The 12501-nt window shown below is 41.2% G+C and overlaps 2 protein-coding genes and 1 non-coding gene across 4 annotated transcripts; 2 read left to right on the plus strand and 1 right to left on the minus strand.

Annotated features, from left to right (window-relative positions):
* The first annotated feature begins 102 nt into the window (after window positions 1-102).
* On the plus strand, window positions 103-12181 carry LOC124200156 (NFX1-type zinc finger-containing protein 1-like). 2 transcript variants are annotated; one of them, XM_046596290.1, is made up of 22 exons: window positions 103-347; window positions 632-1786; window positions 1849-1927; window positions 1985-2530; window positions 2603-2797; window positions 2862-3735; window positions 3796-3879; window positions 3947-4182; window positions 4251-4751; window positions 4828-6084; window positions 6148-6542; window positions 6611-6852; window positions 6921-7092; window positions 7152-7263; window positions 7330-7529; window positions 7588-9690; window positions 9764-9992; window positions 10053-10127; window positions 10225-10248; window positions 10316-11309; window positions 11387-11426; window positions 11502-12181. In XM_046596290.1, the coding sequence occupies exons 2-16, from the start codon at window positions 666-668 to the stop codon at window positions 8519-8521; spliced, it is 6948 nt and encodes a 2315-aa protein (XP_046452246.1). In that variant the 5' UTR covers window positions 103-347; window positions 632-665; the 3' UTR covers window positions 8522-9690; window positions 9764-9992; window positions 10053-10127; window positions 10225-10248; window positions 10316-11309; window positions 11387-11426; window positions 11502-12181. The 2 variants fall into 2 exon arrangements, with proteins under 2 accessions (XP_046452246.1, XP_046452247.1); XM_046596291.1 differs by having other exon boundaries at window positions 10234-10248.
* On the minus strand, window positions 8946-9017 carry Trnat-cgu. Its single transcript has one exon. It is a non-coding gene; the product is annotated as a tRNA-Thr (tRNA).
* On the plus strand, window positions 11247-12088 carry LOC124200623 (L-rhamnose-binding lectin CSL3-like). Its single transcript, XM_046596892.1, has 3 exons — window positions 11247-11309; window positions 11387-11426; window positions 11502-12088. The coding sequence occupies exons 1-3, from the start codon at window positions 11247-11249 to the stop codon at window positions 12086-12088; spliced, it is 690 nt and encodes a 229-aa protein (XP_046452848.1).
* Window positions 12182-12501: the final 320 nt, after the last annotated feature.

The following is a 12501-nucleotide window of genomic DNA, read 5'->3' on the forward strand; positions in this document are numbered from 1 at the left end:
AACTAAAGTGTAATTTAAATCATTCACTATCCCGATTCCAAAAAGTCGATCTTGTTTCTTCATACATACTTGAAATTTTTCAAGGTCAACAAGGAAGAAGGAACGAACTTAGGTCAGAGTTCGGGCGGGAAACCTCACTGTAGAAGTAGAATAGTGTAGAGTTTGTCAGTGAATGCAGATGCAGACGCGTTGTGTTCAGTGTTCACCGTGATTAATGCTATTCCAACTTTAGTGGAAGTTTGATATTTGACAAAATTTATTTGCGAGACATAATAATACGACGTTCAAATGTGTGGTGACTCACCGTCGACAACTCACTCAACAAACAACTAAATTGTTTAGAACAAGTGAGTAATGCTTCTTTCGGCTTCTTTATGTTTACAGATATAATAAGGTTTCTCAGAACAGTTGCAAAAACGTGTTTTCGTCACGATAGAAATATTTCGTCTTCTGATGTTTACCGATATTGATAACCGACGTTGTTTACCAATGAGTTAAATGTCCAACTTTTTCCATCTAATATTTGGTAGTAGTGCAATATTTACTGGTTTTCTTATCTAGCTGCTCGATTCGGATCACGTATTCAAACAATGACTCACGCAACGTGTTATATATTATCTACTTTACCTAGGAACGTTCCAGTTAGTGAACGAAAGTACTTCAAAATGGGTGGTCAAAAGAACGCAAAAAAGAAGAATGGTCAACAGAAGAAAGAAAAAATTGAAAAGGGTGCAAAAGGTGCAATCGTTTCTTCTGCAATCGGTGAACCAAACATCCAGCTACGTAAACTGTATGATGAACGTGACACTTTGGAACCTTCTGAAATGTTTTCTCGACTTCCAAATGCGACGGTTAATCTTGGACGCGATGGATGGTTGCACCCAACCGACACAGAAGTCATCTGGCTCATACTTGGTACGTTCTGCGATATAATTGGCGATAATGATTTAAAGCAAATGGCAAAAATAATTGAAAGCAAGAAGCTGTACAACCAAGTTAGTTTGTGCTGTACACACATTCTGGAAATGGACGTTGAGAATTCTGGTAAAACTCTTAGGCTGGAACATTTGCTAAGAGCACTTTGCAAAACCACAACCCTTTACCTTACTATCGCTTCGAATGCAACCAATGCCATCCGACCAAATTTCTTTTTGGATCTCTACAACTCGACAAAAGACCCATCCATTCAAGTTCTAGGGATCAAACCAAGAATTATTGATCGCCTCCTGTTTATTCATTGTATGCTTACTGGTAGCGAATCAACAGATGATTCAGGATTCGATGCTCAAGAACTGATCCATGAAGAAGCAATATTTGCTGAAATTGCCGAGGAATCCAACATGGTCGAACCACCAGATAACATCGCCAACTGGGACATTGTACCGAATCATTATGATATTTTCCTTGAGGGTCAAGTCTTCCTTCGTCCCAACTTATTACGCACATCTTATCCCGATCTCGAAAGTTATCAAGATATCCAATTTCGTCTTCTGATGGAAGATTTCATGCAGCCACTTCGGCAAGGCTTGGCTAAACTTACGTCCGGCCAGATTGGTCCACGGGGCGTCCAGGAGCTCCGAATTTACGAAAACGTCACCTTCAAAAGAAGTGGTCTTGTCCAAGATCGATGGCTTGTTCCAGAACGAGAATCTTCCTGGCGATTTTATAGGGTTAATTTTCAACGTTTACCACGAGTAAATTGGATCACCAGTCGACGTCTAATTCATGGCTCACTCGTTTGCCTCTGGGACGGATCGGAAATTATTGTAGCTAGCGTCGCAAATAGGTTAGTGGTTTACAAAATTTGATTTTCAGTAATTGAGAGATTAACTTTTTATGACTTTACAGTAATCCAGAGGATTTGGCCAGTGGGCAGATTATGTTGGCGATCGAGTCGAAAGATGTGCCAGCAAATTTCATGGAAAAGGTAAATTGTTTTAGATATTATGTTGTGATTGAATGTAATCCATTTGTTATTGTTTAGACGTATGTGATGCTCGAATCAGTGGTCTTCTTTGAACCTTATCGAGCAGTCCTTCAAGTCCTGCAGAATTTTACGTACGATTCCTTTCCGATGATGGATTACTTTCTAGGATTTGAAAAAAATCCAATGCTTCCATCGTACCTCTCGGATTCGCCCATTTATGAGCTCAAGAATTCCGAAAAAGCCACTTTAAACATCTATAGCTTGATGGACTTTACTAGTTGGCCAAATGCCGAAGAATTGGGTCTAGATAGGAGGCAGCGTGAGGCCTTACAAATAGCCCTGACAAGTAGAGTTGCACTAGTGCAAGGACCACCCGGTACTGGAAAAACGTTCTTGGCTCTGCGGATCCTTCGTTCATTACTGGACAACAAAAATCTGTGGCAAGGAAAAAATGGTGGAAATCCGTCGGATAAAGGAAGTCTATTGATGAAGCTGCAGTTCACTTGTGGACCAACCTGGCGTGTAAGAAATAAAATTTTCTGGAAAAAATACGGCGAAGATTGGAGCGACAACCGCTCACCTGTCGTGGTTATTTGCTTCACGGTATGCTCTTTATTCTGCTAATCTATTAGTTTTAATTTTCCTTCTAATAAATTCAATTGGTTTATTTCGTAGAATCATGCACTGGACCAATTCCTAGAGGGGATACATGGATCGACGAATCGAATCATCCGCATCGGAAGTCAATCCAAATCCACCATTTTGGAAAATTTTAGCCTTTATCGGATTAAATCCAGGGTGATGGAGGAAATGTCTGATGGCCCATACTCTGAATCCAATTACCTTTACTATTTTTACAGGATGAAAGAGGTATGAAAGAAAGCATTCCGAAATTAAACAAATGCCTATTTACTTAATTTAATTATATTTGCAGATACGAGCCAAGATGGAAGTACAGATTAGTTTGATTAATACCAAAATGCACAACACTCAATTTGAGATCCTCAAAGTCCATGAACTGAAGCGAAGAAATATCATCAGTGCTGAGATAAGTGAAGTGTTCGAAGAGGCGGAAAAGCGTCAAGCTAAACAAAAGCGCAAAGACAACATTCTTAAATGGTGGTTGGGATGGTCCAACTATCGGCAACTACTTAAGGTGTTGCGGGAGACGCGGATTGAGAACCGATACAGAAGTCAAGTGGCAAGAGCGGTCACAGCAATAAAAGAGCAAAATGTCGTTGAATTCCTACCAGAAGACCACGAAGAACTAGACTGTGATAACAATGATATGATCAAAGACATAATCGACGACGAAGATTACACTGAGGAATTGCGTTTGGCCAGGGAAGAGATCAGTGATGTAGCCTCTCCTGAACACAACGACAACGTTGACGATGGCGAATATGTTCCCTGGACTCAAGCCGAAGAAGAACCTAAAGATATTGAAGAAAAATTATTTGCAGATTTTGCCAACAACCAAATGGAGAGAATGCAGTACATTCGTGATCTTCTTTTGGCAATGCCATACGACGACTACCAAATGGAAGATTTCTCAGCGGACCAAATAATGTCTATGCCGTTAAGTAAACGTTGGATGCTGTTTGCTCAATGGAAGAGGCTTTATCAAGAAATAGTTAACCAGGATTTGCGCGATACAGAAAGGGATTACGAAGATAAAATCAAGGAGTATAATCAATTGAAAGGTAAAGCTCTTGCAGCTCTTTGCCGTACTGCTGATGTTATTGGTATGACTACCACTGGAGCAGCCAAAAACCGATTACTTCTAGAATCGCTCAAAGCTAAAATTGGTAATTATTTTGGGTGCTTACATTTTTTTATTATTCATTCATGATTCTTTTCCTTTTTAGTAATCGTGGAAGAAGCTGCAGAAGTGCTCGAGTCACACATCGTCTGTTCCTTGACGCCTGAATGTCAACAGTTGATTATGATCGGTATGAATGATTCCAAGTAGTTTTTTTTTTTTAATGCCACAACTTCATAATTGATTTTGTTTATCAGGGGATCACCAACAATTGCGCCCTTCGGTGAACGTTCACCAACTGGCGACGAAATATCATTTAGACGTGTCCCTGTTTGAACGCCTCATCATGGGTGGAATGAAAGCTGTCAGGCTCGGCGTCCAACACCGAATGCGAGCTGAGGTAGCGCGACTCATCGTTCCAGCCATCTATGCCCAACTGGAAAATCACAGCTCAGTCTATGACCACCCTCATGTCCGGGGAATGCTACATGACGTAATCAAATTTTCATCCTCCTTTTCATAATTTGAATTTTAATGTGATTATTCATCTTCTTCTTTTAGGTATTTTTCCATCATCACACTCACCCGGAGAAAGAAGACGGGAGCAGTTTTTATAATCTGCATGAAGTTGGCATGGCGCTCAATTTAGCTCGCTATTTAGTGCGAGATCAACAAGTTTCTCCGCACCGAATTACTATCTTGGCCACCTACACTGCTCAACTTCATCAACTCTTGGAATCGCGCAAGCAATTAAAATGTTCTGAACTGGCACATGTCCGTATGACGGTCGTTGATAACTTCCAAGGGGAGGAAAACGACGTCATAATCTTGTCTCTGGTGCGAAATAACAAACGCAACTCGGTCGGTTTCCTCCGCATCGACAACCGTGTCTGCGTGGCCTTATCCCGCGCCCGCAATGGCCTCTACATTTTGGGTAACATCCGTATGCTGTCTACTGCTAGCCCTCTTTGGGCTCATATGGAGAAAGTCTTAACAGAAAACGGAGAAATCGGCGAAGGAATTCCCCTACAATGCGACAAACATCATCAAACCGTTCACAAAGTAAAGAGATGAAATTTTATGTTTAATTTAACTTGTTCATAATCCTGTTTTTTTTTTTATTATTATTATTTTAAAGGTTATGGTGCCTGAAGATTTCCCAGTCGACCATTTTTGTCGTGAATTGTGTGGAGCTGATCTTCCTTGCGGCCATGCCTGCAAACTAGTGTGTCACAAAGACGGTCCACACACGCGCAGTTGTCTCGAAAAGGTCATCAAAGTACTCAACTGTGGCCACAACCACTTCATGTCCTGCTCAACAAGTGTTTACGAAGCGGTTTGCAACGAACTTGTCCCTGTATTGAAGAAGCCGTGCATGCACCAGTATGATATCATCTGCTCGCAACTACAAACTTTTGCCAAAACCCCATGCCCTGTCCTTGTTTCCAAGAAATTGACCTGTGGACACTTACAGCGAATTCCTTGTTCGGCGCCACCCAATTCCGCACTCTGCAAAGCGCTTATAGAGTACAAACTGGCGTGTTCCCACATTGCAACGATTCCCTGTAGCCAGTCGAAAATTCAGAGTTTTGCTCTTCAGACTTTCTGCAAGGAATTGGTTCACAAGAAACTGTTGTGTGGCCATTCAAAATGGATGAAATGCGGTGTCAATCCTCGGGGAATGGATTGCGGAATAATGGATGAACGAAAGCTGGATTGCGGCCATATTTCGGGATTCGTTTGTCCTGGAAAACCGATTAAAATCCCTTGCCTTACTATGGTTGATCGTCGAATGCCTTGTGGACATATGCAGAAGAGTATGTGTTCGAAACCAGTTGAGCGATGCCATCAAGAAATTGTTCGACACCTCGATTGTGGCCACGACGTCAAATGTCTTTGCTGGAACAAGACTCCAACCTGTACGGCCGTCGTTGATAAGATGCTGATGTGTGGCCATCTACAGCCTGTTCGATGCATTGACGGAATCGACTCGGTGGTTTGCACTGTGGAAGTTGAAGTGCTCCATCCTCTGTGTTCACACATACAAGTGGTCCCGTGTTCAGTTGCCAAAAATGAAATTCAACTGCGAAGCTTCAAGTGTACGGCAGAACCATTGAAAATGCTGGAATGCGGTCACGAACTTCGTCTCCCTTGTGCTCAAGAGATCGATGAAAGCATCGTCTGCGATGTAATGATCAATTATACGCTTCCGTGCCATCACATGGTCATCATCCCTTGCAAATCGTCTGAAATCAAAGCCCAGGAGAAATGCAAAATTAAATGCGGAGCGATTCTTGATTGTGATCATAGTTGCCCTTTGCCTTGTCATGACCGCTCGACCCCGCATACGTGCAAACAAACCGTTAAAAAGGAACTGAGTTGCGGTCATACTACGGTATAATTTTGTTATTTATTAAAGCCAATTCATTATAATGCAAATTAATGTTTTTCTATGCAGGATTTGCCTTGTTTCCGGGAGACGGAGAAAGAAATTTGCTTCGCGCCTATGTCTATGCAGCGTTCCTGTGGTCATTTATGGATAACAACTTGTGGAGAATTATCTTCATCGAACGACATCCCATGCTGTACAGTTGTGGAGAAACGGTTACCGTGTGGTCACTTGGCTCGTGTCAAATGTTCTGTCCAGACTGACCAAGTTGTCTGCACTGTAAATACCGAACATGTACTCGGCTGTCGCCATACGGTCCCTACTAAATGTGGAGACTCACTGGAGAAAAGACTCAAATTGACTTGCAGTGTTGAAGAAATGAAAGTACTGCCTTGTGGTCACACCTGCCACTTAAAATGCGGATCAAAGGAGGCCAGCAAGCCATTAAACAGCATTTTCTGTCGGTAATGGATTAATAATTGGATTAGACAATTTCTTTTAAGAATAGCCTTTCATCTGGATTTATTCCCAGGGTTATGGTGGAAAAGGAAATTCCAAAATGTGGACACAAGGTCAAAGTCGAATGTGGGAAAAAGCTGTCCAAAAACGACTGCACTTCTATGTGTGAGAAAAAGCTGAATTGCGGGCATGGCTGCTCGCTTCTTTGTCGGGAGCCGTGCGCTACCAAATCTTGTCAACAACAAGTCGAACTCGAAGGCATTTGTCTTCCTTGTGGCCATGGTTTGAGGGGAGAATGTTGTCTGCGTTACGCTGGTTAGTCAAATTATTTTTATAGTTTAGTTTTCCTGTAAGCCTTTGTTTTGTTTTGTTTTATTTTTCAGATCAAGACGTTATTGAAGCTAAAAAGATGGAGGTGGAAAAATGTACTTCTTCTTGTAAGATCAAATTGGCTTGCGGCCACCGCTGTACTGAACGCTGTAACGAATGTCTGGCCAATCGCTTCCATTCCGTCTGCGTTCAACGATGCAAAAAGCTTCTGATTTGCGGGCACAAGTACATTTAAATATCTAAATCAGTGGCACTCACAGTAACATATTATTACCATTTGTTAGGTGCGAAGCACAGTGTGGTAAAGCTTGTCCACCGTGCCAGAAACCTTGTGAATATCAGTGTGTCCATCAAAAGTGCTCTGAGCTGTGCAGTGACGAATGTACTCCGTGCATGGTAAGTCTTTTAATGAATTACTTATTTACATACACATTTAAACCACATTTTGTTGTGTATCGACAGAAAAAATGCGCGTGGGAGTGCCCTCATATATCATGCAATCATCAGTGTTTTGAATTTTGCAATCGGGAACCGTGTAACAAGCCTTGCCCCAAAAAATTCTCTTGTGGGCATCTCTGTAACGGACTTTGTGGTGAAATTTGTCCACCCAAATGCCCCTTTTGTGCGCGCATCAAACTACCTAACGCAGACCGAAGAGCAAGGTAAGCATTAGTTCGTTAATTGGCTATTGATTCACTATAATAATCCTTAAATATTTAGATACATTTATCTCGAGTGTGAGCACTTTGTCGAGGTGGAAGAAATGGATGAGTGGATGGCCCAGAACTATTCAAATGAAAACCCCATCTGCAAAATCCAATGCCCATCATGCCCACGATGCCAGAAAGCCATCCGACACTGCTATCGCTACGGCGACCAAATCAAAGCCTTTTACATAGATCTACCCAGCATCAAATGGGATTATGTCAAGGACGATTCGATGGTTGTCAACCATATTGAAAAAATACGCCGAACGTTGATTAAATGGAAGGGAAATGTATCTGAACTCGATGCACAGCTGGAATCGATCCTTCTTCAGGGCGTTTCCATTCGCAGTCTTACTAGGGACCAGTGCTGGGATCTACTTTACCGGATGCAATTTACTTACCTGATGTGCTACTTGATAAGCGACTCCAAGAAAAAGTATGCGGCTTCCCTTGACAAGACAAAGAAGAAGGAAATGTTTGTGCTGGCCGAGCCTTCAATCGAACACATTTTGGAGCGAATCAAAACGGGATTCCATTTCATGGAGAAATACGCCAACTCTGGCCAAGGATATTTTCAAGACTTGATGAATGTGTGGAAACGTTTGGATTTGCATCGCCAGTACTTTGCCGTGGAAGCCCTATCCGCTGTAGTCCCCCCTTTTCTTCGCATTGACGCGAGGCAGTTGGACAAGGCCGCCTCTGTTCTAAGCAAGAGACAGCAATGGACCGAGACGGAAGAAAGCGATCTTGAAGAGTGGCTTGATCGTAAATCTAATTTTTTTAGTGTTAACTTGACTAGCACGGCCAAAAAGAAGCTCAGGTGGCGCCTAGACATGAGTGATGAATCCTGGTTCAAATGCTCCCTACCCTCATGCGAAGCCGTCTTCTCTCTTACCCGTTACCCGCAATGTCCCGAATGCTTGGACCAATCCGAACTGTGTTATTAACCATGTCTGTTCCTTTCTTTCCAGTTTCTGTTGGATGCAATCCCGTGATAAAGTTGGTAAGGCGTTGTTTTTTTTTTAAGTTCTGTTTCAGCATTTTTCATTCATTTTATTTGTTGAAGTATGTTTCTTTTCCTCTCTAACTTTAATGCTCTTTAATTCAGATTTAATACAGATTTTGAGAAGTACAATTCAACTTTTTTTAAATCTGGGTGTTCAGTTTCATCCGACTACCTTGGATAACTCCCAAATGCTCAAATAGGAAATAAGTTGTAAAAGTCAATGACTTGTTTTCCATATCCCAGATCCAGAACTTTCTTTATCTTGTTACCATTTTCCTGTGTGAAACTGTTTCACGTAATCCAAAAGTGATTTCTCTTTTCTCCTTAGGGGTGTTATTTTATCTCACATTTATCATGCACGAGTTTGCCTCCTGAGAGGATTGAACTCTCGGCCTTTGGTTTACGAGACCAACGCTCTACCACTGAGCTAAGAAGGCGTGCGTGTCAAAATCAATTTTTGATTTTATCAATTTGAACTCATTTGTAAATTGTGTCTAGACAGCCCTTCATTCTAACATGATTTAACACAGAATTGCTTCACCCCATTTCTTAGAAGCCATGCGCGGCGCATAGAAACTGGACTGTTTATTCTGTAAATTTCAGCAGCATTGAAGGAAAGAACTAGTTTTTCTTGAAATAACAAAGGGCGATAAAAGCTCTCCTCTTGTTTTTCCTGACAAATGCCACTAAACGAAAGGCATTGTGTCGCTGTGCAATGTGCATACATTTTACGCTACACAAATTTCTCAGAACTAATATTTTCGTGAGTTTTACCGAGCACGAGCATACCAGCACACAATAGCAGTCCAGCTCTTTGATTACCAGTTTACAGTCCCGAAGAATGGACAAATTGGGAAATTCAACCCATTGGCTATCACCCGTTCCCTCAGTCATGATAAGTATCACGTGATCATTAATATACTCTTTAGATTGGATAACCTTGAATCTCCCACCTCACTCCTGTAAATGGCAAGCAGCAAGAAAAAGATAGCGAAATCTCCTGATGCGATTTGTAAAATGTTATGCAGTTCAACGCTAGCTGCCACCCAACACAGACATAATTAAAGCACGCGTCATTAGCACACGTCATTTGCCATCATGAAGAACTCTGTGAGTGAAAGTGTATCGTTAACATTTCTTTGTGAACTAATCATTTATTATCAATTGTGCTTCATTCCGTAAGGTGATTACCAATCTTCTATTGGTGGTCTGTGCGGCATCAACCCAAATACCGGCTCAGTGGACGAGCAGCAGCTACATCAATAAACCACTAATTCTCCTATCTGTACCTTTTCCTTATTTGGCAATTTTTGCAAAATCATCGACGGTGTCGGAGGAAACAACAACTCAAACAAACGCTAAAAATTATGCTCCCCGTTCTGTTCAAACGATATGTCCAAAGGAATCGACAGGTACAAAGAAATTGTTTCTTTTATTTTAGAGGTCCGTTTCATTTTCCTGTTACTTTTCAGAAAATGCTCAGCGCTTAACAGAAATGGAATCGCAGATTGATGTATTAAAAAAGGAAATAGAATTTTTAAAAACAGGTAATGGTGAACATTAAAATAAAACAGCAGGTGACCTAGAAAATAATTTATTTCAATCTAAATACGGAAATCAAATCGTCTATTCCTTATTCGGCAGCGTATGCAGGTCTTTCATTTGCTGGTATGCAAATAATACTTTCTTTTCTTGTTTCGCAAATTTTAATTAAATCAGTTGATTGGTGTAACAGGGACTGAGGAATCATTTACGTGCGAAGGAGAATCCAATGTGATATCCTGTTCCGGTGGAAAAGGCATTGTCGTCGATTTCGCTAATTACGGCCGGACATCCCACCATATCTGCATCTATAATGAAAAAATTGATGTAATCAATGACTGCTTCACCCCGTCGCATACCGAAATGGTAAGCGGACGCTGCAACGGCCAAGCTAGCTGCATTGTGATAGCCACCAACGATTTTTTCGGTGATACCTGCCCTAACGTTTACAAATATTTACAAGTAAAGTACCGCTGCGTTTAAAACAATACTGGATACTGGAAATCAAAAATATTTCAATTTTCTTTTATAATGAATACATTTTTTAAATAATTTGCTTTTTTTTTTGTAAGGCAGCTAATGGCAGCAACTAGGAATTCTAATTCAACTTACACACCAAAAACGTAGCCTATTTGATCATGTAAATGAGAAAAAATGGATCAATAACTACCTACGTCGAACTCGAACGATATTGATGCAAATAACAAGTGGTCTTACACAGATGTTCTGAGTAAACCAATGGCATTAGTTCAAACATATTCTTAGCCTGCCCTGCTCTGTGAAGCCTATGTCCAACAGGTCCCAGCAAGTATTGACAGCTCAAATATTGTTGCCCGAAACAGATTAGCATATGGCGTCTATAACGATAAACAGCGAATATAGATTGCAACTGCTGCGTATTCTATAACAGAATGCGAGGTCTATGGTCCAGTGGTGTTTTCACTGAACCTGCACAGGTGTTGTTCGTAATTGAAATCGAATGTGCTTTTCCGAACGCACTTGGTGGTAGGTAATTTGTTTTCCATGACTATAGCCCTATATAATCGCGGAGAATTGTTGTGATAACTCGTTATTCCACTACAAAATCCCGTAACTTCAACAGCACATTGGGAACGTAACCGAAAATGATTCGAGCAGATCCGCTTCACTTTATTTGTCTTATCCTAGTCAGTTCTCTTGGCCTTCAAGTAAGTAATTTCATTTTTTTTAGACTAACAAACTTAACAAATGATAAAATTCAACAATAACGCGAATTCGTATTTAGCAACAAGTTGCAAGCAAGACAGCGCTTCAATCTGATCGAGGTAATTTTAATTCAATTTTAATTCAGTATTTCAGGAGGAAATTAAATACTAAAATCTTGTAAATAATGTAAGCAGCGATCGAGGAATCGTTCACCTGTGAATGGCAAACCAAAACTTTAACCTGCCCCGATGGACAAGGCATTGTAATTGATTTTGCCAACTACGGCCGTACAACCCACCCAGTTTGCGTGATGGACCCGGTGCGTGACGCACCCAATACTTGTAGCACCTCGTCTCACACCAACTTTGTCGCGACATTCTGCAATGGCCGGTCGAATTGCGTCATCCCCGCTGTTAATTTATTTTTTGGTGACCCATGTCCTAACGTCTTCAAGTATTTGCAAATCAAATACCACTGCGCTTGCCCATCTGAAGTCGTCGAGTCATTCACTTGCGAGTGGGATTCCAGGACGTTATCTTGTCCGAGTGGGAAAAGTATCGTCATTGATTTCGCTAATTACGGTCGCACTACTCACCCAGTTTGCGTGTTGGACCCGGTGCGTGATGCCGTCAATACCTGTTCAACTGCAGCGCACACGGGTATCATTGGCCAACGCTGTAACGGGAAATCTAGTTGCGTCGTGCCGGCTACCAACGACTTTTTTGGCGACCCCTGCCCCAATGTTTTCAAGTATTTACAAATCAAATCTCATTGTGCTTAAATTTCACGGGAAAATGGAGCGGCTTATTTAGGGGAAAATATAGGGGCATTGTACTAGGATATTGGTGGAAATAAACTTCATATAGAACTCTAATAATATTTTATTTGTGACACACATCAACCTGTCGACAACTGAAATATTTTTTGATCTTGAAATAGTTGCGGCCCATTTTTGTCAGGTAGGATGGTTGCACCAAACAGATACGGAAGTCACAGCATATAAAAAGAAAAGTTATGGACTCGCTATGCCTTGATACCTGTGGATCCGGTTATTACTTATTAGTTATTCAACCTTTTTTTAGCCATCCATCAAGGCGTCAGGTGTGTCAGTCGATTTCCAAATATATTCATCAGGTTTTTCTTCTTTTATCATTCAAGTTCCCGTATATCAGATAACCACATGTGAAACATGCA

The sequence above is a fragment of the Daphnia pulex genome, chromosome 8, assembly GCF_021134715.1.
Source record: "Daphnia pulex isolate KAP4 chromosome 8, ASM2113471v1".
Classification (NCBI taxonomy): Eukaryota; Metazoa; Arthropoda; class Branchiopoda; order Diplostraca; family Daphniidae; genus Daphnia; species Daphnia pulex.

Bases quoted from the DNA above. Each gene is read 5' to 3' on its own strand.
- LOC124200156 (XM_046596290.1), top strand. From the start codon at position 666: ATGGGTGGTCAAAAGAACGCAAAAAAGAAGAATGGTCAACAGAAGAAA. The intron at 2,531-2,602 runs GTATGCTCTTTA...TTTATTTCGTAG, and splicing joins TCGTGGTTATTTGCTTCACG to AATCATGCACTGGACCAATT. The intron at 6,085-6,147 runs GTATAATTTTGT...TTTTCTATGCAG, and splicing joins TGAGTTGCGGTCATACTACG to GATTTGCCTTGTTTCCGGGA.
- LOC124200623 (XM_046596892.1), top strand. From the start codon at position 11,247: ATGATTCGAGCAGATCCGCTTCACTTTATTTGTCTTATCCTAGTCAGT. The intron at 11,310-11,386 runs GTAAGTAATTTC...ATTCGTATTTAG, and splicing joins TCAGTTCTCTTGGCCTTCAA to CAACAAGTTGCAAGCAAGAC. The intron at 11,427-11,501 runs GTAATTTTAATT...TAATGTAAGCAG, and splicing joins AGCGCTTCAATCTGATCGAG to CGATCGAGGAATCGTTCACC.